At 39.1% G+C, this 26,158-nt stretch overlaps 2 protein-coding genes and 1 non-coding gene across 4 annotated transcripts in view; 1 reads left to right on the top strand and 2 right to left on the bottom strand.

The window, feature by feature from the left end:
- The first annotated feature begins 3,517 nt into the window (after positions 1–3,517).
- On the top strand, positions 3,518–21,369 carry MSH6 (mutS homolog 6). Its single transcript, XM_033124357.1, has 10 exons — positions 3,518–3,861; positions 10,761–10,960; positions 13,195–13,361; positions 14,532–17,073; positions 18,325–18,593; positions 19,737–19,854; positions 20,097–20,186; positions 20,616–20,770; positions 20,885–21,084; positions 21,197–21,369. The coding sequence occupies exons 1-10, from the start codon at positions 3,617–3,619 to the stop codon at positions 21,276–21,278; spliced, it is 4,068 nt and encodes a 1,355-aa protein (XP_032980248.1). The 5' UTR covers positions 3,518–3,616; the 3' UTR covers positions 21,279–21,369.
- Positions 19,205–19,307, bottom strand: LOC117033497 (U6 spliceosomal RNA). The gene has a single exon (XR_004424892.1). It is a non-coding gene; the product is annotated as a U6 spliceosomal RNA (small nuclear RNA).
- The window catches only part of FBXO11 (F-box protein 11), a 78,412-nt gene continuing 73,591 nt past the window's right edge, over positions 21,338–26,158 (bottom strand). Inside the window, exons 19-23 of one of the 2 annotated variants that reach the window (XM_033124358.1) lie at positions 24,644–24,754; positions 23,823–23,930; positions 23,415–23,523; positions 22,740–22,838; positions 21,338–22,661 (exon numbers count right to left, since the gene is read on the bottom strand). In XM_033124358.1, the coding sequence (XP_032980249.1) occupies positions 22,532–22,661; positions 22,740–22,838; positions 23,415–23,523; positions 23,823–23,930; positions 24,644–24,754 (557 nt within the window). In that variant the 3' untranslated portion in view covers positions 21,338–22,531. The remainder of the gene's footprint in view (positions 22,662–22,739; positions 22,839–23,414; positions 23,524–23,822; positions 23,931–24,643; positions 24,755–26,158) is intronic. The other variant, XM_033124359.1, reaches the window with a different exon arrangement.

Genomic DNA, 26,158 nt, shown 5'->3' with positions numbered 1-26,158 from the left:
AAGGCAGTTCTCCCAGACATGTGGAAATAGTTAAGACCACCCAAATAGGAACAAGCAAAGGCTATTTATTCAGAGCTTGCTGCAGCAAGGGAGTCAGCCACCATCATTTGTGTTTGGCAGAGACTCAAAGGCATTGCTAGAGTGGTTGTTGTTTGGCTCCCTGGACTGGTTGCTTCAGACATGGTTGACTTTCTGAGCTGATTGCTGAAGACTAAAGCCAAACCACAACCTCTGCAGCAACCAGTCCAGGAATGACTGGTCAGTGACTGGTCAGCTTTTTTTTGTCCCCACTTCCAACTCAGGACCATTCAGAAAAAGGTAAATATGCTCCCCAAACCAGTCACAGAGGATGCTCCCCTTCTAGGCAGCCCACCTGCAGCTTCCCCAGGCCAACCACCTCCAATTAGAGCACACCTAAAGCCTTCCTGTTGTTCATGAAGCTTTCCTGCTTCTCTACCTGCCTTTGAGTCTCTGCCAAATGCAAGTGATGGGAGCTGACTCCCTTGCTGTAGCAAGCTCTGAATAAGGCTTGTTTTGTTCATTCTCATTTGGATGTTCTTCGTGATAGCTGCACACAGTACATGCCTTCTGGAATGGCTGGGTGATCTCACCTACCACGGAGTTGTGTGTTTCATGTGTTAACCAAAGAAGAGGTTCAGGCTGTAATAAAGAACGGAAAGCATTCATTTGAGCAAAAGGAGTGCAATCCAGTAGATGCAGATTCAGGTAGGAACTTAAACTGCATTTTGGAGAGGACAAAGAAGGCAGGGTTTATAAAGGAAAAACCCACAAAATGTAATTTTATCATGCGAACGAAGGATTGCTGGCTAGGTTAGCAGGGGTCAGTTAGTGCCAACATGCAAACAAGGGGGGCTAAAACTACAAGGTAGCGAGTAAAGTCCATATATGTCCACTTACAGTCGTTGTTCCAGGATGTTTATGGCTCCAGGATATTTGTAGTCTTCAGCTAAGTTTAGCAGTGGGTTTAGCAACTTCATAGCAGCTCTGAGAACTGAGGCACAAAATGTGCATAGGCCACACTATCCTAATAGCTTCTTGACTATTTTAAGTGACTCTCTTAGCAATGTTTCTTCCATTTTATTTTCTCCATTATCAGATAATTCTAAGATGTGTAACGTCTTACTTGTCTAACTCTTTAATAAAGTTTAATGGGAGGCATCTAACTGTAGCCTCCAATATTTGGCCTAACATTAGTATGGTTCTTATGAATGATGAAGGAAAAAGTTCAGACTAGTAAAATTACTCAGTTACCTACTTGGCTGGGATCAAAGCCCAGGCCTCAGTCACTCCAAAGCCCTGGCTCTCAACCTCTGTCCCATTACTGGCTCATTCCCTCTGAACCTCCATTTATTTCCTTGTAAAACAAGTATTAAGTTGAACCACATGAAATAGAATTTTTATACTTCAAAAAAGGTAGAATATTGGCAATTTCTTACAGTTCAAACTAATTCAAGGTTGTGGTGAGGATTAAATAAAATAAAATGAGGTAAAAGGCAGTATATAACATTTTTGTCAGTAACATAGGGCCCCAGAAACAGGTTCCTAGGATTTAAAACCCTACTCTATCACTTTCTAGCTGATCTTGGGCAAATTACATGAGCCATCTGTGCCTCAGTATCTTCAGGCATAAAATGGTGATATAATACAGGCCAACAATCCCTTACCAGCAATTCTGAAACCCCAAAAAGCTCTGAAAATCAAGTTTTGTGGCAAACTACTCATTTGGTAACAAATTTTGACCTGAGATGACCTGAGGCTATTCATAGTCATACTGTTAAAAAGAAACAACAGGCCCCAAATGCAGTCACTTGTGTTAAGCACCACTGCAGCAAACGTTAATTCTTGACCTAATTGTAATTTTGGCCTTTCCCAGGAAGGTAATCTTAACAGCCAGGCTGGAATTTCCTGATGAGCATGAATGAGGTAATCTTTCTCATAGACCTTATTGTCCTCCAAGAGAAGGTGAATACTCCTTTTATTCATTTGCGGTTTCCTTTTCCCACTCCCTCTCTGCCTTTAGAAGTCTTTGCCTCTCTGTAGCCTTCTGGAGCTCCTTTCTACTTGCTAGATGGGATGCTACCCGATTCAGGAATCATTCAATCAAGCCAATTAAACCTTCAGAATTTACTTGGTTGAATTTTTGTTAACAATATTTATCCCATTTAGTGTGAATAAGCATGTTTTGCTGCAGAAATGTTTGATTTCAGAGTGTTGCCCAGAATCTCTGGGGGTGTCACATCTCTACTCATGGAAGGAAGAGAGTACCTCTCAAATATATCTGAAACAAAGATGATTATTTGCTTGGCAAAGGAGAAGCATGTGGCAGAACACAGCTTCCCCTGACAGAACTGATCTTCTATAGGTTTTTACCAAAGTACAGTTGTTGCTGATTGGGGCTGGTTTTCCGGAGTCTAGGTTCCATAATTATTTACTTAAAATGTGTGATTACCATGTTTCCCTGAAAATAAGACCTAGGCGCACAATCAGCTCTAACGTGTCTTTTAGAGCAAATTTTGGAGCAAAATTTAATATAAGACCTGTTCTTATATTAATTTTTCTTCAAAAGATGCATTAGAGCTGATTGTCTGGTTAGGTCTTATTTTCCGGGAAACTTCGTAGGGCCAAAGAATTGTCAGTCTAATTTCTTTCTTGACTTTGGAGAATAGGAACTTTTTATTTACATCCTGTTACTTTTCTAAAACCTGAAAAACCCTACATTGAGACACACCTGGCTTAAACTGTTCAGATAAAAAGAATGGTAGACCTGAAGTATTTACCTCATAGAGAGGATTTAATTAATCTACGTAAAATGATTGGATTGTTGCCCAGCAAAGGAAAGCTCTGAGTAGCTGGCAGATTTTTATCATAAACACGCAAAGGACCTGTCACTTAGCATTAATTTAGCAAATATTTATCAAGTGCCTACTACGTGCAACGCTTAGAGAATACAACGCGCACAGGAGACTTAATCTACTGTTGATAAAAGTCTGCATCCTTTATTTTCTGGTTCCTTGGTGAAGCGGTCTACCCACGGGAGTTTTCAAACAGGCGCTGGAAGGCGCCTCTTTCCGCGGCCCTGGGTTTGCCCCCAGCACTTCAGCACTCATGTCCACGCTGTGCATGGACTCCGCACACAAGGGCCCAGCTGGTGCTCGCAGGCCCCAGGCCCCAGGAGCGCCCCCTTGCCTCTCAGAGAGGGGCGGCTTTCCAAGGCCCGCAGCCCGGCTTCCTGCCAAGGTGTTCCAGCCCAGATCAGCTCCCGCGCCAGCAGGCCCGCCAGCAGGCCAGGCCCACCGAGGTTCCATTCTCTGGGGCTGGGGCCCGGGGGCAGAACGCACAGCTGCACCTCGTGGCGCGCCGGCCCCTCCCCTCCCGTCCCCACGTCGCCAGGCGCCCCGACGGGGCGGGGCCGGGCGCGCGCTGTAGAGGCACCGCCCGTGCCTGCCGAGGCGCCTGCCTATTGGCGGCTGGGACCAGTGTTCCTTCCGTGCAACGCACCTCCCCCCTGATTTCCCGCCAGCAGGCGCCGCGCGGTAGATGCTGTGCCTCCAGTCGCTTGGCCCGATAGAACGGTTGGGCCTTGCCGACTGTCGCTATGTCGCGACAGAGCACGCTGTACAGTTTCTTCCCCAAGTCTCCAGTGCTGAATAATGCCAACAAGGCCTCAAGTGAAGGCGGCGCCGCCGCTGCCACTGGGGCCTCCCCTTCCTCCGGCGGGGATGCCGCTTGGAGCGAGGCTGGGCCTGGGCCCGGGCCCTTGGTGAGATCTCCATCGCCGCCCAAGGCCAAGAACCTCAATGGAGGGCTGCGGAGGTCTGCAGCGCCTGCCGTCCCCTCCAGGTATCAGGGTGGGGGGGGTGTCGGTGGCTGGGTACGGCGGCGGATCACACGGAGCCCGGGGAAGGGAGGCTTGCCTCGGGGGATTTGGGGTGTGCGGTCACTTTCTGGTCTCGGAGGAAGTGAGGCTGCACACTTGCCTTGAAAGAATGCCGGGGCTGAGTTTGTAACACTGGGGGTGTAGATTGTAAACAAGGTTGGAGGAAATGGGCTGCAGGAGGAAGGGGGGAGGGGAGACGCCAGAGTTTGGAGGAAGAGGAGATGCGTTCTGCCCAGTTTGGGGGCTGGGTGGAGGAGAGGGAGTGCTAGCTGCTTGGGTAGGGAGGAGAAGGGGGAGATAGGAGCACTGGGGGTGGGGCGGGAAGAGAAAGGAGCTTCGCACGCTCCTAGAGGGGTGCGTACCCAGGGCTGGGGAGAGGGTGGTGCCTGACCAGGGCGGGGGAGGGGTGGCGGGAAAAAGGAAAGCCTGCAGGGAGGATGAACGCCGGCCATCTGGACGGAGTGGGTGCACGGCCTACACTGACTGGGGTGCGAGAAGGTTCGTTCCTCCTTCAAAGCTAATAAACTAGGGCTTCAGTAGACGTTCGGGGAACTCTTAATGTTTGCAGATGATCCTCGGACGCCTGGACGCCATGGGGGACGATGGGCCCTAGACCTGTGTTTGGGGGCTGTGCGGGAGTTCCCAGTGGGGGTGGAGGAGAAGGTGCGGAGAGCGCTGGGGGTGTGTCACACCGCAAAACCAAGGGGCCTCATTGGTCCGAGTGAGATTGGCGGGGCGGGGCGGGGGGGGTGTAGCTGAAAGTGCTGGGATCCGGTTGGGTCGTCCTGAAGGTGGACTGCATATGCACCAAAACAAGAAAGCTTGAGAAGCTGTATTAATTTTGACACGTGGAATGTGTCGATTTGAAGAAAATGTTATTTTATGAAATAGAGTCTCTTTTTGTTGACCGTTCCACGGGAGGATGGGCGTCATAATGTTTTCGGAGTTGAGCCCCCTAAGGCCTTGATCTGGCCATGGGCAGGAATGTATGAACGCGACTGTGGGGAATCCTGCCCGGAAGTGTCCTCCTAATTTTCTGCGCAGTTCAGTGCTATTCCAGGGCTTGGCTGCCGTTTTGTCAGAGAAGCGGGCGACATTTTGAAAAGCTTGCATTTACTGTGTGTATCCCAGGTGTTGTATTGAGCAAAAAGTTTAATGGCAGCCAATTGAAAGGATGAGGAAATAAAAGCTCAGAAAATATAATGAATTTATTCAGGATCAGAGTTGGTTAGTGTTATAAGTAATCGATTTGAAATGCCCTGCGTTTTAGGTGTTATACGGATTTTAGTGTTTCCCTCACTTAAGAAACCCTTTCAGGTAGTTTATATAGTTTTGTGAAGGTTAGCAGGATATGCCCCCCAGAATATACCTCTGGCATAAAGATTATTTTGAGCTGATTGTTTTTGAGAAACAGCAGACACTGGAGAAGCTCTGAAAACCGAAGTTCCTCTTCTGTACGTGAAATTTACATTTATAAGGGAAATCTCCACTTGTAAGGCTGTCTCCTCTGCGCCAGTAAGAGAAGGATGACTCTAAATTACAAGAAACTCTTATTAATGGACAAGGCACTGACTTAAATCTGCATAACCTTACCCTTGTTAACTTTTCCTGGTTAACATAACTGCTCCTCCATCTTTCTTTTGTCTTTAGCTGCAGGTGGTGTTTAGGGTGGTGACTTGGGCTGTCTCTGGGAGTTACTCAATTTTCCTCAGTAGCTCCCCTGTATACAGGAGGTATGCATGTTAATAGACTTGTTTTTCTCTTGTTAATCTTGTTATTATAGTGGAGTCTCAGCCAAGAACTCTGGGTAGAGGGAAAAATATTTTTCCTCCTCTACATATATATCATCCATAACAGACCATTTTTCATGGTGAGAGATGCATGGTGTGTTGTTTACTTGAATTTGAATTAATTCTTCCTGCATCCATGCTAATGATTGTGCTTTACATATTCAATAGCAAGCATATGCTATTTGTTTTTTGAGGTCTGAATTCAGGACCTCATAATAAAAGCATAATAACATTGTTTACAGTTGATCAACTATGGGGACCATTTCCAGAATATTCAAGAAAGATGGGCATTTGATACTAGGCTTCTAAGGAAACTCTTCAGTATATAAATTTTGCCCTCATTCAACAAATGTTCATGTACCTACTCTGCCCGGCACAATATTAGGCATTGTGGATCCTGTATACAACAGTAAACAGGACAAGCAAAAAGACAGCTCTAGAGCAAGAGCAGTGTGTGAATTCTCTGTGCTTTGGGGCAGGATGGGGTATGTATGGGTCTGGGCAGGTTTTCAGTTTTCTAGGCTGAGACCCAGAAGACTTAGGAGTTAGCCAGGCTACAGAGAGGGTGAAGGGGTGGTAGGAAGTTGATTCAAGAAGAGGAAGAGCAAATTGTGGCTAGAAAGAAAAGAGGTGGGAGCCTTGGAGAAGGTATGCAGGGATCCAGTCGTGAACAGGTTGATGGACCACAAAGCCATCTGGACTTTGAGGGTCAGCTGAAAGCTTCTAATAGATGTTGGGCATCTGCTCCCACCTGCCCTCACAATTTAAGTTTTAAAATCTTTCAGAAGTTGAACATCTTTTAATGTTGGTCATGTGCTCAAGTGTTAGGTGTTTTGACTCTTTTTTTCTAGTTCTTTGTTATATGTGATGTAAAAGTCTTTTTTCACCCTGTGCTGTCCTTTTGTGAGTTCATGACATCTTTTGAACAGAAGTTACTGATTGTAATGCCGAGTTTGTCAGTCCTTTTTTTTTATGGCTTATGCTTCTGTAGGTTTTATTTAAGAAACCCACAGAGGAGAGTGATTTAGAAATAACACTCTGGTTGAAGTATGTTCCGTGAGGAGACCCGTTCGGAGGCTGTTTGATAATGGAGAGGACGTGTGGGTAGTGGTAGTGGGGATAGAGAGGATATAGAAGAGGAGGTGTGAGAGATCCAAGTGGTAGAGTAGGCAGGTGTTGGTGATGATTTAGATAATGGAAGCAGAGTGGAAGGAGTCGAGATGATATCCTTTGAAGTAAATGGCCATGAGAAAAGTAGCAGGATGCCACGTGCCCTGTGTTTTCATGTATGTGATGACTCAGTGTTTATATACACAAGCTTGTTAGACAAACCCAGTTTATCTTTATGGCTTAGAAGCAAATTCTAGCAATGCTCTTGGTATCTATTTTTTAAAAAGTAGGTAGCCAAAAATGTTAATTATGAAGGTTGTGGACTAAAGAGAAAGCAAAAATAATGCGACTTTTAAAGCAAAATTTTAAAGGTATGTTCAATGTATATTTAGTTTTACTAACTGGGTCATTTCTTACTTTTGGTTGTATGAAGGCTTTTATGTTTGTTTCTCTGGGGTATCTGATTTTTTTCCCCCAGTCTTTAAAATCCCAGTATCAAACATTTAAGAAATATTAAAGTTTTAGAGACACTTGTAAAATCATACTTGACTAAATATAATTCCGATATTTTGGTGTTTCAGCTTGGACTTTATTTAGGAAGAACCTGTGCATTTCATATGTAATTAATATAATACTTAGATGTGAGGTGACCTTTTGGTCTAGATATTGTCAAATTGGATTCATTGCACTGCATAGGGCTATATGAGCCTTGCTCATATTAACACAGTCTTCATCATATGAAAAGAGAAAGATGTTAAGATTGTTAGAAAACATAGCTAACTATTAAAATACAGTAAAGTTAATGTACGACTGTTAAAGAAATAGTTTTAAGTAGAAGCAGTTGTACATGCCTGTGGTTTTATAAGATTGTTTGGCTCTTACAAGCACCAATGTATGAAAGATAGCAGATATTTAAATTATGGCATATCCAGCTGTCTTCCCACACTTAACATTTATTTAGGTATTTTTAAATACAGTATTTAGTGTTGGTCTAAAAATCTGAGTATTTGCATGTATTAAAATATTTGTTTCTTTTATTTTGGCATTCTTTGGAGACTGCATAACTATTTTAAATAAGTTAAAGAATTTTAAATTACCTTTAAAAAGTTAAAGTTTGTGCACAAAAATTAATATATTAAAAATTTCTTTGTTAGCATTGAGGAAAAATTTTAATTAAGGAATGTTCACAATGTTTAGTTTTATTACATAATACATTGTATTACCTGCTCAGTTCTCTCTTTAGCTGGGGACCAGTGTTTCCTAGGCCAGAATTTTTAAAGTCACCTATTTTCTTAAAGCCTTTTAGCATTGGAGGAACCATGTATGTTACTGAGTTTTTTTAGTCTTAGCATTTTATAGTGGACTGGCAATTCTTAACAGCAGAGAAGTTACGTTATGTGTAAGATTCTGTAAGTATCAGGTTATATTTAGGGTAAGGTGATGTTGAAAAACTTTTTGTTGAAACAGTTCAGTTTATAATATTTTAGCTTTACAGATGAGAAATTTCAAAACGTAACGATTGTAATTAGCTTTTTACTCTTTTGCTTTAGTGATGATGCACATTTGCCTTTCAAATAAATTTAAAGGCATTAAAATTTTCAATTGGTTGCTCGGAAAGCAGTATTTTCTAAGAATTTTGAGACCTTTGAACACCTTTTACAATTTGTTTTACAGTTTTCATTGTATTTGTAGAAATGGCAGTTTTAAGGTAAAAGTAGTCTTAGTTCAAGTTTTTTCCTTTGGACTAAAACTAGAGTGATTAACTTATTCATGTAAAAACAGTACTATGACATAGTGCAGTTATAAAACTCAAAAGATTTTTCCCACATGCCATTTGGGTCCCAGAAACTTAAATTATTCTGATTTAATTGAGGATAGAGAGGAACTTTCAGGAGGCAGGTGTGGCCATCGCAGAGTTTTTGCTCAAGAATTTTGATCTAGTCATTTATTTAGTTTCTCTGGGAGCCGCTAATACAAGAGATTCCTGCAAGTGGTTTGTTGCCTCATATCAGGCAAAATAGAATTTCACTGGGTTTGGGACATCTTGCTCCCTTGAACTTCAGATGTAGTAACTACCAAGATGTGCATTCTTATCAAAGTCTGATGCACTTAACTCCATTCTTGAAAACTTGTAACTTTTATAGACATGTATGTAATGAAATAGCTGGTGCCCTGTTGAGTCCTTCTTTAGTTCTTGCCCTGTATAACTTAGTTCACACAGGCAAGAAAAATAGTTATCTTCAGTTTTACAAACCAGGAACACTTTGTAAACCTCACTCTATACTGGTCAGCCTTAGGACTCATCTAGAGATATTTAATAATTTAAATACACAGGGGAGAAACTGCCTCAGACTGGCCAGTGATGGCGTTAAGGCTTTGCTATGTACACACCCTTACCTGAGTTTCCATCTCTTCAGGGGTTTAGTTGCCTTAAAGAATGGCAGCCAGGCTTGGCAGATGGGTATCCCTACTGGTCCCCCTTCAGAAAAATCTGCCTTGGCCAACACACAGTTTGAAGCCAGATGTCTCAGGACCATAGAGCCACAAATATGCTTCCTTGACATGACATGTATTTGCTCTGTTTGGCCGATCTTCTAAAAGTTCAGACTCAGAACACAGTGTCTTTATATAGACGAAAGTTATTTTCCTCCTTTAGCAGCAAAAATAAAAGTACAGCTTTAAAGGTACTCTCAGGTACTTAGGTACATAGAAAGCTTGTGGTTTTCTGATGGCAGTGAGATGGGTTTTGTGATTAAGTGGCTGCATGGCTGAGTTTAGGGAAAGCCTCCTTGACAATAGGGAGGCTTGTAAACAAACCATTCTGCACAGTGATGAGGGTCTTTGTCTCCTGTTAATTAATGGATATGTTAGTAAGGAAGAAGCATTTACATAAGAAGTCCTGTTTGAAGATGACCTATGTAGTGAGCTTGACGGCAATATTTTAAACTACTGTAGGTCACTGTAGATTTCTATAAATTGAGAGAAGACTGTATGTAAGGCCCTTGAGACAAGCACCAGCTGAAGTCATACTTGGTTCTTTTCTCATAATTGTCTAGCCTAGGGGTTTCTATGTTCATGTTTTAAAGAAATTTCATGATTGGGTCTGAATAAGGTGGCCTTGATTGTCTAATGATCACTGTTCTTGTAATGTACTTATTTTACTTTGGTAATTGTTCAGTGAAAACCTGTAGACCAGCTTAGAAAATTTTGGTATAGAGTACTTGAGTAGGGTTAATCCTTCTCCATCACTGACCTCTCCTGCTGTCTGTTAGCCAGATTCTTCTACCTCTGCCCTCTCCTTAACTCAGATTTTGTGAAGACTGAATCTAGTTTTGATTCTGCAGGCATAGGTACTCATATAATGGGAACATTAGGCACTTACTTGTTGACTTTTTCCATGAAATTAGAATTTTAGGAGCAGTGGGGTGGTCGTGTGCTAGGTAGCTTTTGGAGTATTTTGGAATAATACATACGAGCTTAACTGGAGAATCCAAGCAAAGTTTAATGAGGTAATATTTACTGTAATTAGCAAATTACATAGTTGGTATGTTTAATATTAATACTGTGTCAGATCCACTTCCTGATATATACCATATTGTAGTGTGTGATTTATTACAATTTAGAGCGCATTTACAATGAGTCTGTACCTTTTTCCCACCATCAATATTCTAGCAGAATTCTGCTATAGTTTTTAAATTGAATGCTTCTGAAAAAATTTCTCACCTTAATACCAGAATTCATTATGTTTGTATTTGTCTTAATAGTATTGTGATATTTGCTTATGTTTAAAAAAATAACTTAAATCTGATTAAAAAAATAATTTCTATGCTTGAATATTAATGCCAGAAGACTTCAGAAGAGTCTTAACAATACCTTTCTTGTAATTGTTTATTTGAAGGTAATTACCTTTAATGTAACTAAACCAAATACTAACCAAGTTATGTCTTTTTTTTTGGCAACAGTTCTTGTGACTTCTCACCAGGTGATTTGGTGTGGGCCAAGATGGAGGGTTACCCCTGGTGGCCTTGCCTGGTTTACAACCATCCTTTTGACGGAACATTCATCCGTGAGAAAGGGAAATGCGCCCGCATTCATGTACAGTTTTTTGATGACAGCCCGACAAGGGGCTGGGTTAGCAGAAGGCTGTTAAAGCCATATACAGGTAAGAGAATCACTTCACTGTGTGTGTGTGTGTGTGTGTGTGTGCGCGCGCGCATGAGAGAGAGAGAGAGAGAGAGAGAGAGACACGAGTGCACATAAGCACAAGTGTCAGCATCGCCATACAGTGAAAAAAGGTGTGTTTTATTTCAATAAATTGCAGGAGTGGTGTAGTGAAAGCTTCTAGCAAGGGAAAAGGATAAAATGCCTGTATCTGGTCTTCAGCCAGTTTGTTATGTGGACTGGAATTTTTGTGTCCTTTGAGTGACTTAACAGCAATATCATTCATTTCCTTAAGTGAAAAATGATTTCATAACTGGATCTCATGATTTGGACCAAAATAATCAAATTCAGACACGAAAAGGGTAAATTAAAGAATGTGCCATCTTAAAGAGGATCCAAAAGAAAGGCATTGTACATAGTATAGAGATCAGTGACATTCTCTAGGGCAGATGGAGACGTATGCTTACCTGGCCTTCAAAATCCTCCCTTATGAGCACATCTGAGTTCAGTTTCACATCAAGCTTCTGGAACCTTAACTTTGTCTTCTTAGGCCCAGCCTTATTTATCACAGACACGAGCAGACTACAGCAGTGTGTTTGTTGTAGCTTTCACTTCAGTTAGGTGAATCCCATCAATCTCTTGAATTATACAGGACATACATAATGGTTGAAAAAAAAAGTGCCTATACGCTCAAGCATGAAAAAGTCCTCATCCATTATCCTCAGACTTTCCAGGGTAGGACGTTATTGAACTCAATATTTTGGAAACAGAACAAAGGTCAGTTTCCCAGAAATCTCTGGGAATCATGCCTTTGGTTATAGTGTTCATCCTGCAGGGTGGGGAGGGCACACTGAAGAAAGTTAATTCTACGTGGAAATCTGACATGCAAGATGGAAAGATAATCAGGCAACTTGGTTCTGTGTCCTCCAGTAATTTGCTGTATAATCTTGGCCAACCAAAGTAACTTACTTCTAATACTGTTTACTCATATAAAATGAGTGAGTTGGACCACATGATGAATGAAATCTTTTTTCCAGGACTAATTTTGAGATTGTAAACAAAGTTTTGGCAAAATGACTTTAAAAAAGATCCAAAAAAGTATACTTAAGCTGTCACTGTTTTCTAAAGTCACCCCTGTGCATTCTGCTCTTTCCCCTTTAAATTTTTATATTGTTGCAATACATGTATGTGAGTAAATCAGCAAAGAGGCATGGATGAAAAAAAGCCTCTTTTAGGGGAAGAGTCCTTAGAATTGTAGAGTTTGCAGAAATGTCACTAGATAGGTAGGGGGTGAGTACAGCTGCCAACAGGAATTTTGGGAAAAATTGAGAGCCATGCCACATGATTTTGATTGTTGCATTTTGTAGCTTTGGTGCAGGCAGCTCTTTAGAGAAAAGGGAAATTGCAGCTTTATTTTTAGGCAGCCCATAGAAGTTGTTAATTCTATGGAAATTTAGGATGTCCTGTAAGTTTTAGTATACAGAAAGAAATAATGTGAAGTCTGGATCTGTTCAATTTAGACAAATTCAGGTTTGTTTTCCAGGTATATTTGGGTAGAAGGAAAGAGACATCCCTAGTTACGATTCCTAAAAAAGATTTTGTACCATTAGACTAGGGATCTCCTGCATCTCATCTTCTTCTCAGTGATAGAAGTGTCATTTAATATTACAGCTTTTTGAATAAAGGAAGAATTTTACTTTAAAGCAGTGCAACTGTTTTGAAAAAAAAAAAATTAACACATTCAGCATCTGAACTGGGTCACCCTCCCAAAATGTCAGGGTCCCTCACATCAGGGTAATTTTTTAATATATCCTATCCAACTGCCTTGGGGCAGATCTAGTTTTACTCTCATAGCTTCATCTAACTGACAGTGCAGTCTTGGCCTTCCTGAAGTAATTTTTTACAAAAAGGGTCACAGAACAAACCCCTTGACATCTCTTGCCTCCCTCGAAGAGGTGTGCCTTCCCTGTTTGTTTAGGGCTATAGCCCCAGGCCATTAGGAGAGAAACTAAGTGGTCCTGGGGGACGCAGCTTCAAGGAGGTAATTTGTTTCACTGGTAGATTTACCCTGAAGACTTGACTCCTTCCTTGTGGGCTTTATTGATTTGTTCATATTAATTAAAAGTAAATGGAACATTAAAAATTATACTTGTTATTCTTGTTCATTAGGGCAAGTGTTGTAGGTTGAACCAACTATCCATCCAACAGTTCTTGCTTATAAATACGTATTTTTAGGTTCAAAATCAAAGGAAGCCCAGAAAGGAGGTCATTTTTACAGTGCAAAGCCTGAAATACTCAGAGCAATGCAACGTGCAGATGAAGCCTTGAATAAAGACAAGAGTAAAAGGCTTGAATTGGCAGTGTGTGATGAGCCCTCAGAACCAGAGGAAGAAGAAATGGAGGTGGGACATTACAGTTATTTCTTTTAGGTGACGGGGGGACATAGTAAAGTGATCTTCTCGTTTCATGTATATGTGTATGTTTTAGTATACTCTGTATACACTCCTGTACTTCCCTGGAGTATAAATGACATAGAATCTCAGCAGCCTAGCACCCCATTTTATTTAAATTCTCAAGTCTGCTGGGAGACACATGCTAGAGAGCTAGAGATAGTAAGAGCTGGAGACATAGTGATAAATTTGGTTATGGTGTCTGATAGTAAGCGACTATGGGGAGGGGTGTGGTCAGGCCCTGGAAATTAATTATCCAGTTTTATGTTCTAATACTTTTTGTTGTATTTTGGATTAGGAATAGAGGTTGAGTAACCTTGAAATACAATCTTGGTTTCAAATGTTAATGATCACTATTTGAGTGAATTAAATCCTGTTAAGGAAATGAACAAATTTTGTTCATTTAAAACATTAATAAATTAATGAGGTATGTGCTTAAAAGAGATTCTTCTATAAGCTTGATATTATGTTTTACTCTATTGTCTTATAGATGAAGGAATAACCAAGTTAATATAATGGCTATTTTAAGAGCAGTGAAAGAAAAAAAGTTCTTAATTGTAATTTGGTCATAACGATCAGGTTTAGAACTGGGTAACTACAGAGATCATTTAGCCTCATACTTATGAGAGATCCTAAGTGAATGTGCCTTGCCCAACAAGATAGTTTGTGAAAGAGCAAGGACTAGAATTGGTATAGATTACTTACTGCTTATACTAAAGAATATATAAAATGGTGAACTTCACAATAATGTCCAACTGTAAGAAGAGAGGTAACTATGGAAGAAAGCCAACAGGGAGATTTGAAGATTTTATTTTCATAGCTGTGACTGTTAACAAATGCATCACCTATGGGTGTTTGTGATGTGTGAGCATGCTCATGGCTTCCTCACTGTTGTATAGGATAGGACGCTGGTGACAGAGTCACTTAATCTTGTGTGATACTCGTTCTAATGTTAGGGGAAACTGAAATTGGTATTCTTGGAGAAAGAAAATAAGTTGCTCATTTTTGAAGGTGCGTTTTTCTCTTAGTGTATGAAATGGCAGCATACCAAAAGGTATTCTACAGCAATACGGTAATTTTCCAAAATTTGCTTTATTTTTAAATACTCTTTTTGCCTGCCAGGTAGGTGCAACTTATGCATCAGATAAGAGTGAAGATAATGAAATTGAGAGTGAAGAGGAAGTGCAGCCGAAGGTCCAAGGATCTAGGCGAAGTAGCCGCCAAATTAAAAAACGGAGGGTCATATCCGACTCTGAGAGCGATGTTGGTGGCTCTGATGTAGAATTCAAACCCGATGCTAAGGAGGAAGGAAGCAGTGATGAAATAAGCAGTGGAATGGGGGATAGCGACAGTGAAGGCCTACACAGCTCTGTGAAAGTTGCTCCAAAGCGGAAGAGAATGGTGACTGGAAATGGCTCTCTCAAAAGGAAAAGTTCAAGGAAGGAAATGCCCCCAGCCACCAAACGAACAACTGGCATTTCATCAGAAACCAAGAGTACTTTGAGTGCTTTCTCTCCCCCTCAAAATTCTGAATCCCAGGGCCACAATAGTGGAGGATGTGATAACAGTAGTCGCACCACTTTGTGGTATCATGAAACTTTAGAATGGCTTAAGGACGAAAAGAGAAGAGATATGCACAGGAGGCGACCAGATCACCCAGATTTTGATGCATCTACACTCCATGTGCCTGAAGATTTCCTTAATTCCTGTACTCCTGGGATGAGGAAGTGGTGGCAGATTAAGTCTCAGAACTTTGATCTTGTCATATTTTACAAGGTGGGGAAGTTTTATGAGCTGTACCACATGGATGCTCTTATTGGAGTCAATGAACTAGGACTGGTGTTCATGAAAGGCAACTGGGCCCATTCGGGTTTCCCTGAAATTGCATTTGGCCGATATTCAGATTCCCTGGTCCAGAAGGGCTATAAAGTAGCACGAGTGGAACAGACTGAGACCCCAGAAATGATGGAGGCACGATGCCGAAAGATGGCACATATATCTAAGCATGATAGAGTAGTGAGGAGGGAGATTTGTAGAATCATTACCAAGGGTACACAGACGTACAGTGTGTTGGAAGGTGACCCCTCTGAAAACTACAGTAAATATCTTCTTAGCCTCAAAGAAAAAGAGGAAGATACTTCTGGCCACACTCGAGTATATGGTGTATGCTTTGTTGATGCCTCAATGGGAAAGTTTTTCATAGGTCAGTTTTCAGATGATCGTCATTGTTCCAGGTTTAGGACTTTAGTGGCACATTATCCTCCGGTACAAGTCTTGTTTGAGAAAGGAAATCTCTCAACAGAAACTAAGATGATTCTGAAGGGTTCATTATCCTCTTCTCTTCAGGAAGGTCTGATACCAGGCTCCCAGTTTTGGGATGCAGCCAAAACTTTGAGAACTCTCCTTGAAGAAGGGTATTTTACAGAAAAGTTGAATGAGGACAGGGGGGTAATGTTACCCCGGGTACTTAAAGGTATGACCTCAGAGTCCGATTCTATTGGGTTGACACCAGGAGAGAAGAGTGAATTGGCCCTCTCGGCTCTAGGTGGTTGTGTCTTCTACCTCAAAAAATGCCTTATAGATCAGGAACTTTTATCAATGGCTAATTTTGAAGAATATATTCCCTTAGATTCGGACATGGTCAGTGCAACAAGACCTGGTGCTGTCTTTGCTAAAGCCAATCAACGAATGGTGCTAGATTCTGTGACATTAAATAACTTGGAGATCTTTCTGAATGGAACAAATGGTTCTACCGAAGGTACCCTACTAGAGAAGATTGATACTTGCCATACTCCTTTTGGTAAGCGGCTCCTAAAGCAATGGCTTTGTGCCCCACTGTGTAATCCTTATGCTATCAATGATCGTCTAGATGCTATAGAAGACCTAATGGTTGTGCCTGACAAAGTCTCTGAGGTTGTAGACCTTCTAAAGAAGCTTCCAGACCTTGAGAGGCTACTGAGTAAAATTCATAATGTTGGGTCTCCTTTGAAGAGCCAGAACCACCCAGATAGCAGGGCTATAATGTATGAAGAAACTACATACAGCAAAAAAAAGATTATTGACTTTCTTTCTGCTCTGGAAGGATTCAAAGTAATATGTAAAATTATAGGGATTATGGAAGAAGTTGTCGATGACTTCAAGTCTAAAATCCTTAAGCAGATCATTACTCTGAAGACAAAAAATCCTGAAGGCCGTTTTCCTGATTTGACTATGGAATTGAACCGATGGGATACAGCCTTTGACCATGAAAAGGCTCGAAAGACTGGACTGATCACTCCCAAAGCAGGATTTGACTCTGATTATGACCAAGCTCTCGCTGACATAAGAGAAAATGAACAGAGCCTCCTGGAATACTTGGAGAAACAGCGCAGTCGAATTGGCTGTAGGAGCATAGTCTATTGGGGGATTGGTAGGAACCGTTACCAGTTGGAAATTCCAGAGAATTTCATCACTCGTAATTTGCCAGAAGAGTATGAATTGAAATCCACCAAAAAGGGCTGTAAACGATACTGGACCAAAACTATTGAGAAGAAGTTGGCTAATCTGATAAATGCTGAAGAACGGAGAGACGTGTCATTGAAGGACTGCATGCGGCGACTATTCTATAACTTTGATAAAAATTACAAGGACTGGCAGGCTGCTGTGGAGTGCATCACAGTGTTAGGTAAGACTTCCAACAAGCTTGTTCTACGGCTTTGGTTAGTAATGCTCTACCTGTGTCCCAGTTGTGGACTGAGATTTAAAACCATTGCAGAGTCCCGGGACATTAACACATATTCCTAAACACAAGTAACAAGGTATATATATGGGTTTTGACAAGTATATACTTGCTTCCGCACTATGAAATGACTAGCTTGTCCATAGTCATTTCAGTTATTCACTAGAAACGTTTTTTTTTTTTAGAAACTTTTAATTAGTAGCCAGTGTTAGTAGCCCACTGGCCTTTCTTCAGTCTTGAATGATTGAAAAGATAAAAAAAAGTACATTTATCAATCTTTTATTTATTTTAAGTGTGTTTTTCCAGGACCCATTAGCTCCAAGTCGTTTCAATCTAGTTGTGGAGGGCGCAGCTCACAGTGGCCCATGTGGGGATGGAACCCATAAGCTTGTTAAGAGCACCGCGACGCTCTAACCAACTAAGCTAACCGGCCGCCCCAATAAAAGTACTTTTAATGAAAAAATTTCCAATTGAATTTTTAGTATTTGGTGAATACTGTTTTTAAAAATACCTCCTTGACCCATCACTTTTTTTAAAAACCTTTGCATTGTTGTCTTTACATGCATGTCTTAAAAGATTTTAATCTTTTTCCTCTTAGCCCCAAATTTGAAACCTTTTGCGCTTCATAATTTCCTTTCTCTTTAAATTTCATGGCCAACTTATTTAGAGCCTTTGCTGTTTTACAGTTTTTTTTTTGTTTTACAAATACAGCTACCAATTTACCCAAACTTGTAACAAAACTATTGTAATCTGAACACAGCTGTCCAGAATAGAATAGCATATTTTTGTTTTGAGTGTGTGCCACATTTTTTCCTTAAGCCAATACAGCTTCAAACAATTTGGTGGGTAATTTAAAGTCCTCCCTCAGCACAGGTGTTCAAAATTGGTGAACTTATTTTCCTCTTAAGATTGTTTTATATTAGTGTGCCTGTGGTCAGAACATTCTGCTCTCCCAGGATTATAAATTCTATAATGAAGCCATATATAATAAATAGGCACTGAATTTGTGCTGTTAGTGTTAATGATGTCACTAGAATGCCCACTGTTAGGAAAAAAGCTGCTATGTCTAAAAAGAAAGTAGGACACACCATCTCCTGAAAAAGCAGTTTTAGGAACCATCCTATAGAAGTTGGGTCTTTGTGATTATCAAGAAACCCCAAAAATGATGAAGCCTCACTTTTACCATCTCTTTAACAGATGTCTTATTGTGCCTGGCTAACTACAGTCGTGGGGGTGATGGTCCTATGTGTCGTCCAGTAATTCTGTTGCCAAAAGAAGACACTCCCGTCTTCTTAGACCTTAAAGGATCACGCCATCCCTGTATTACGAAGACTTTTTTTGGAGATGACTTTATTCCCAATGACATTCTAATAGGCTGTGAGGAAGAAGAGGAGGAAAATGGCAAAGCTTATTGTGTGCTTGTTACTGGACCGAATATGGGGGGCAAGTCTACACTCATGAGACAGGTAAACTGACTATTAAGAATGAATATGTTACATATTTAGGCCATCCTTTTCCTAATAGCACATGAATTACAATCAGTCACTGACTTACAAGGAAGCAAAGGGAAACTCCTGTGTCATAACATCAAGAATTGTGTTTTCTTCATCAATCATGTATCTGCCTGATGTTAAGGGAAGTACACTTTTAAAAAGGAAGTTTCAGGTCATTTCTTTATAAGCTTTTTGATTTGATTCAATTAATTTCCTCTGAAGGTAGATGTATATTCATAATGAACAAAAATTAGACAAATGTTACAGGTATGTCCTTCAGTTAGACTCATTTGAAGGAACACTTATAAAAGAACCACGGCAGTTATTTAGATACAAAAAAAAGCAAATAAAATTCATGACCGTTAGTAACTATTGGGAACCTCTTTTTAGGGAAAACAAATTATGTCTTCCCTTTATACCAGAGATTGGGCAGCCATGAGCTAAACATGATTTTTTACATTTTCAAAAGGTTGTAAAAAAAAAAAAAAGTGACAGAAACATTGACAGAAAATATTTGCTGATTCTCGTGCTCTCCTGTACTATATTATATATTTCTGTTCACCAAATTGTTCAACCCCCTTTAAAAAAAAGTGGAATGCTTTATGAATTTGCATGTCATCCTTTAGCAGGGGCCATGCTAATCTCCTGTATGTCATTCCAGTTTTAGTGTCTGCTGCCGAAGTAAGCACTTTTCGTTTTTCAATCAAAATCATCCAGAGAGCTCAAAAATGTACATGGGGATTCATTCCATCCTTTGAAATGGATTCATTTAATCTGGAATTGGTTCCTGGCATCAGTAGTTTTCAGGAGCACCCCCGAGCACCCCAGTGATTTCTATCGTGGAGCCAGGGTTGAGAATCTCTAGTACACTGTGAGGTTTTCAGGCCAGTTAGGCCCTAAGCCTCTTGCCTTCTAAGCCTCACTATTCCTATTTAGGATTGTGAAGATTTAAGAGTGTCTGACTCCGACATAATGGTTATTAAGATTAATGTTTATTAATTAGCTTGGCTTATTGTCTCTGGGTTCTGGATATACAGAGCTATATCTCTGTTATCTACATCGATCTGTATGTATATCTGTGTTCTTCCTAAAGGACCCTTTTCCTCTCATTCACAGGCTGGCCTATTAGCTGTAATGGCCCAGATGGGTTGTTATGTACCTGCTGAAGTGTGTAGGCTCACACCAATTGATAGAGTGTTTACTAGACTAGGTGCCTCAGACAGAATAATGTCAGGTAAAGTATTTTTCCCACCTAATGGCTTTATTTGATGTTTGATTTGTTTTTTGTTTTTTTGGTGTCATGTGAAGCAGAATGCTTCAGGCATTTGTAAACATGCAATTCTTAAAATACTAGAAGTAATGAGATTTAACATTTAGATGCTACTGGGTAGTTCATGATAAATTCAAATGATATGGACCTAAAAGATGAATTCACTGTCATAATACAATTACACATTTGTGATTTTTTTTTTTAAGGTGAAAGCACATTTTTTGTTGAATTGAGTGAAACTGCCAGTATACTTACGCATGCAACAGCACATTCTCTCGTGCTTGTGGATGAATTAGGTAAGATATTAAAATGTCCATTTGAAGAATATCTTTGAAACATTAGTACAAAGAATTAGCTCTAAGTATATGAATGCACTCACCTTTGTGCCATGGACCCATAGTTGGAGGTGAGATAATGTGAAATGTCTTTATTAAATTTCTTAATCCTATTCAGATTTAGTTGCTATACTATGGGATAATGAGAATATATTTATTTGTTAATGAGAATATTTAAGAACTAATAAATTTTTGAAGATCAGTATTCTTTAAAAGAAATGTACCCCCAGTCGAAGGACTGCAAGGCAGACCTATTTAAGTAAACAGTGCCTATTTACAGAATACTTGGGATGTACCAACTGATGTTGCTGTTGTATCCTGTTTTTTGCATTCCTTTGTGAGGTACATCCTTTTTGGTACATATATAATTTATGCATCTTACTTCCACAGGAAGAGGTACTGCAACATTTGATGGGACTGCAATAGCAAATGCAGTTGTTAAAGAACTTGCTGAGAATATAAAGTGTCGTACATTGTTTTCTACCCACTACCATTCATTAGTTGAAGATTATTCTCAAAATGTTGCAGTGCGCCTAGGTCACATGGTATGTGCAAACTGCTTATTCAAAAATTGTTTAGGTTTCTGAGAAACCTAAAGTTGGTTACTTACATTGCTAGCACGTGAATATAACTAATAAAAATTTTTTTTTTTTTTTTAGGCATGCATGGTAGAAAACGATTGTGAAGATCCCAGCCAGGAGACCATTACCTTCCTCTATAAATTCATCAAAGGAGCTTGTCCTAAAAGCTATGGCTTTAATGCAGCAAGGCTTGCTAATCTTCCAGAGGAGGTTATTCAAAAGGGACATAGAAAAGCAAGAGAATTTGAGAAGACGACTCATTCACTGCAATTATTTCGGTAATTATAATTGGATATAATTTTGCTATGCAGCTGACCTTATTAAAACTAAAGGGGGATGGATGATGCCCTGTGAAAAATGTGAACTAAAACTTTTCTTTTTAATTTTAAGGGAAGTTTGTCTGGCTAGTGAAAAGTCGACTTTAGATGCTGAAGCTGTCCATAAGTTGCTGACTTTGATTGAGGAATTATAGACTACATTGGAAGCTCTGAGTTGACTTTTTTGACAAAGTTGGTAAATTCAGACAACATTATGATCTAATAAACTTTATTTTTTAAAAATGACCATTTTTCCATTTTCTTTCTAGGAAATTAAACCCTTTTAATTCTTATCTACCTTCTACATAATGGTTATTGAATACTCCACAATATATTAAGTCTAGATGTTATGGTACATGCATACACTTTCAGGCTGTTTATACCCACTGTCACCAATACACATAAATGGGGGGGGGAAGCTATGAAAACTGTATAGGGCTGTATATATACTTGTCTCAGCTTAATGCAGGAAATTGTCTTAATTTCCAGCAGTTTGTCTAAACTGTTCAAAAAAAACTATGAACAGAGTTCAAATACAGGACTGTTTTGAAGAGACTTTCTAAAGTGTACTTTAAAACATAGTAGTTTTTACCTTTCACAAAACTGAGTTACAAGAATACTTTTGTTTTACAGTGCATCCCTTCCTAGGAAGTCTCATTAAAACACTCACTTTTTCTAGGGGTGATTTTGAATGCTGCACAGGGAAGGGAAGGAAATAATAGTCTTAACTTTTCTTAAAGGATACCAGAAACATTGCTGGATATAATTTAAGATTAGTGTTTTCTCTTTCATAGAAAGAACGTAGATACTGGGACATGAGTACAGTTACAGCAAGTCTAGGTGTGCTAACAAAACAGGGCACATTCAAGTACAATAAGATTTTGCTTGAAATTAAAAACAAACTACATGAGATTAAAGCATTAAAATCATATTTCTCAATCTGAATACATGTTAAAAAAAAATCAAAAGAAACGCAGAAGTGCTAGCTCACATTTTTTACCATATTACAAAAGCAATTGGTACCCATGTCCATAAAGGCAGCAACAAAGCTGCTTGTCTATTGAAGAGTACTACTGCAAATTAGACTGCATTCAATGCTAGTTGTAAAAACACCAGCTTTTTTTCAGAAGTTGGTATCTGTACAAAAATTGCAGCTTATTTTCTTCACTTCTGTCCCTTCAAAAGTCTTTACACAGTAATGCTAAAACACCCAGCTCTGAGATCCTGAGTCAATATATTGCCACTTTCTTTTTGGTAGCTTGAGTTTCATAGTGTCAACTGACCTCGTGTATCCATTTTTAATACAGTCTCTTCCTGTAGCATGGGCAAATATTTTAAATCTTCTTCCAAAAAAAATGTTTTTAAGTTATGATGTTAGAATGGCAGGACTTTTTCTTTTGGGAAGAATTCAGTTGTGCTGCAATGTATTAGATTCTATAGGTGGAGCAGAGTCATATAGTGTATCTGTATCATGTGTAGGCTCACCAGCTAATGTACAAGGATTAGACAGTGTTCCAGCACCACAGTCACAGAAAAACCTAAAGCAAAATGAAAACCCAAAAATTAGGAAGGGGGGGGCATAATTGGGTAATAGAGCAAGCAAGTATGCTACATACCTATCATGTCTAATAAATTCTACATCATGTCCCTGATGGCACTTCTTAATGCAGTTCACACATATGGCATTTCGATCTGTGGTGTTACAAGTGTGACATCTAAAAAGCAAAAGCTTACATTATTTTTCTTGAACATATTCAAAGTAACGGCATTTTGTTTATTAAAAGGACCAAAAACAAAATTTTGGTGTCTCTAACCCAGATTCTGAAAAGGGACTAAAATGGAGCAAGTGAATTTCCTATCGCCTTGTGTGTTCTGAGAGAAACAATTTGTTAAGTTGTAGAAAGGCAGTTGAAATTTTCCTATCAAGTCCACGGATTCAATTTTTGGAGGAGGGTACTCAAAACCCACTAAGTGACTGGGATATATGGAACAATTAGTGACAACTTTGAGACAATACAAATGTTGTGTCCCACATTTCCAATGCAGTCAGTTACGCACTACAGTAACTTTCCCATATTTACGGTCTCAAACAGGATCCTCAAGTCGATTGATCACAGAACTCAATGTGGACAATTAAAATTTTTTCAGTTACAGTCTTGACTGGCAAACATCCAATTTACTCTGTTCACACATTTAAGCGGGAAAAAAAAATCTAAAAATGCTAGGTCTTGCCAGTATAGAAAAATCACCATTTCCCCCTTTTCCAGGACTCAAATAATTTAGAAATATACCTGTAGAAATCATGCATGGGATAGCTGGTATAACTTGATATTTTATATAAACATTGGCCTCTACTAACAGCCTTTTCTATGGCATCTTGATTGTTCATTATTTTGTTATCTGGAATAAAAGAAAAAACAAGTAAAATTAAGGACAAAGACAAAATTAAAAAAAAAAAACCACCACATTATAGGCTTATTCTAATAGTTTTTAAGAGCTTTAAACCAAGAAAGTAAATAAGCTAACCAACAAAGTAAATAAGCTAAGAGTAGAAATGTATTTGCAAGTCAAAACAACTTTTTTCTTTGAAAATAGTTCTCGTTGCCTTTTAGAGAAGGAATCAAGTTATCGAAGAACAGTGCCTTCTGATTTTCATGGCACAGCTCATATTTATAGGCAGAATATAGACTCCAACATACCTTTCATTGTCACATTAACACCAGATGCTAAAAATAAGCCTCCAAACCGGTTGTTAAAAATCTGATTGCCTTCTAGTGTTGCAGTTGCATGATTTGTAATTTCAATACCTGAAGTAAAATTTAAACAGCAGATGCATCAACTTTATAGTTTCTTAAACCTGAAATACAGCAAATGTAGTGAACTAATTCTTTTACATAAAACGTGTATTAACATCTAGGGAATAAAATACAAATGTTTATTTGAATCATTGACAGTAACTCACTTTCTACTGTTAATAGTCCACCATGTTTGCTGAAGGAATGATACAAATGGTTCAAAACTTAATGACACTTCTAAATTTCTTTGCAAATGAAAGAGGATAATACCTAGAAGTATGTTTAGGTAGCAGCTAGTTTACATATTGAGAAAAGCAGCTAATGGCTTATTTGGAATATTAAGTGTCTTTACTAGCAAAAAAGTTGAACTATATATACATGATACTTGGATTTCACTTACCGGGATCTTAAAAAAATGTAAGGCCAGAGGGCTTGAATTTATCTGTATTACTAATAGTAGTACAAAGCCTACATTTATTCTATCCCAATTAACATTTCATAATTACTACTGATCAGCAAGAACAGTATTTCTTGTAAGTTTATTTCTTAGAGTGGAAGAATCCAGAACTTGGATTAGGTGCCCTAGTAAGTGACTGTCAATAGACAGGCATTCAGGCACTTTTAAAGCACACTTGGCACACCTTTAGTTATTAAAAGAATGTACTACAACCCAACCACGTTAATGTACAGAAAATAAGCTACAGGTAACAAAAGAAAATACAAACCTGCAGCAAATCCATCAAATATTCTGTTTTTCCTTAAGACTGGATGACTATTAGTGCTGATGAGAACACCTGCTTGAGCATTCCTGAAAATATCATTTTCTTCAAGGAGACCTATAATAAAATATTTCCTCAGATTAAGGCTAATGTATATAACATTTTACTAGCCTTTTTGGTGGTATTTAGGTTTTATTTTAGTTTCTTATTACTGCATTGTAAAATTCACAGGATTAATTTTTCAGCTGAAGAGAAAAGTTCATAACTAACCAAAAATTGCAGGTAACCATTCTAACCAATAAACTGCAAGTTCCATGGTTTCAGGGACCATGTCTAGTTTACTCACCATTGAATCCCCAGTGCCTGGCACATAGTTAATTCTCACTGAATACTGCTGAATTAAAATTGCTTTGAAATCTTTTTAGAACCTTTGTATCCTCAATGTTTTAGTTTTTTAAATTTTAATTGGTTAATAAAAGTACATTTTAATTTAAGCCCTGATTATTTCTGGCCGTTATTACTATAATCATTCCTTGATCAGTTTCCTTTACTCAAGTCTCTCTTTTTTGTTGCTGTATTTTTCCCCGTTTCCTACAACTCTTATCATGTCCCTTCTCTGCTAAAAAAGCTTTCAGAATAAAGTTTAAAACTGTCATGTAAAGCCTTTCAAAATATTCTCCCAACCTACTTCTTTGTCTCACTACATTACCTATGCTCTGAATGAATATTTTTATCCCTAATGTCTTTAGTTCATATTTCCTCTTCTTGGAAATGCCCTGCACTCTTCCTAATGTTATTTCCTCTGGGAGGTTTTCAGTTTCCTTCCATCAAATTTTTATTCTCTCTTCTGGCAGTTTAACAATTATTAAGAGTTGGTTGAGAAATTAGACTTCAAGCCTTCGAATACTGATTCCACCAGTTTACTAGCTCTGAGTGGGCACATTACTTACCTTTTCATCTGTTTCCTTATCTGTAAAATGGGTATATCACCTACCATATAGTTATGAGGATGAAATGAGTTAATACATGTAGAAGTATATAGAACTAAGTGTGAGGTAATATTTTATCATATAAAAACCTTATGTACAGTGAATTATACCTAGTTGGGTACTAGTGTTTCCCTGCTTCCTAAAGATGTGAAACATTTTTATTTTTGTAAATATTTGACGCATCTGGTATTTCACAGTATCGACCTCTAAATTCCTTTTCCGCTGGAAAAGACTATTCCAAGTCTTTGCCTCTAATCTTGCAGATGTCCACTAACCTCCTGAAGTGCTACTGCTAGTATTTAGTCCACTCCATATTTCATATACAAAGCTGCTTACGATTTGGGCGCTGCCCCCCTCCAGCCTCAACTTTCAGTATACCTCTTAAACCTTACTAAATCATCACTTTCAGTTTCATTTAGACTTTTGTTTACAATGTGCCATTCCATTAGACTGTGAACTTTCTGGATTAGTACTGTTTTATTCACCAATGCATCTTTAGGATCTATATATCACAGTGGTTGGTACAGAGGTG

The sequence above is a fragment of the Rhinolophus ferrumequinum genome, chromosome 13 (genome assembly GCF_004115265.2).
Source record: "Rhinolophus ferrumequinum isolate MPI-CBG mRhiFer1 chromosome 13, mRhiFer1_v1.p, whole genome shotgun sequence".
Classification (NCBI taxonomy): domain Eukaryota; kingdom Metazoa; phylum Chordata; class Mammalia; order Chiroptera; family Rhinolophidae; genus Rhinolophus; species Rhinolophus ferrumequinum.
Note: the sequence above shows the minus strand (reverse complement) of the source record. Positions and strands in the feature narration are given on the sequence as shown.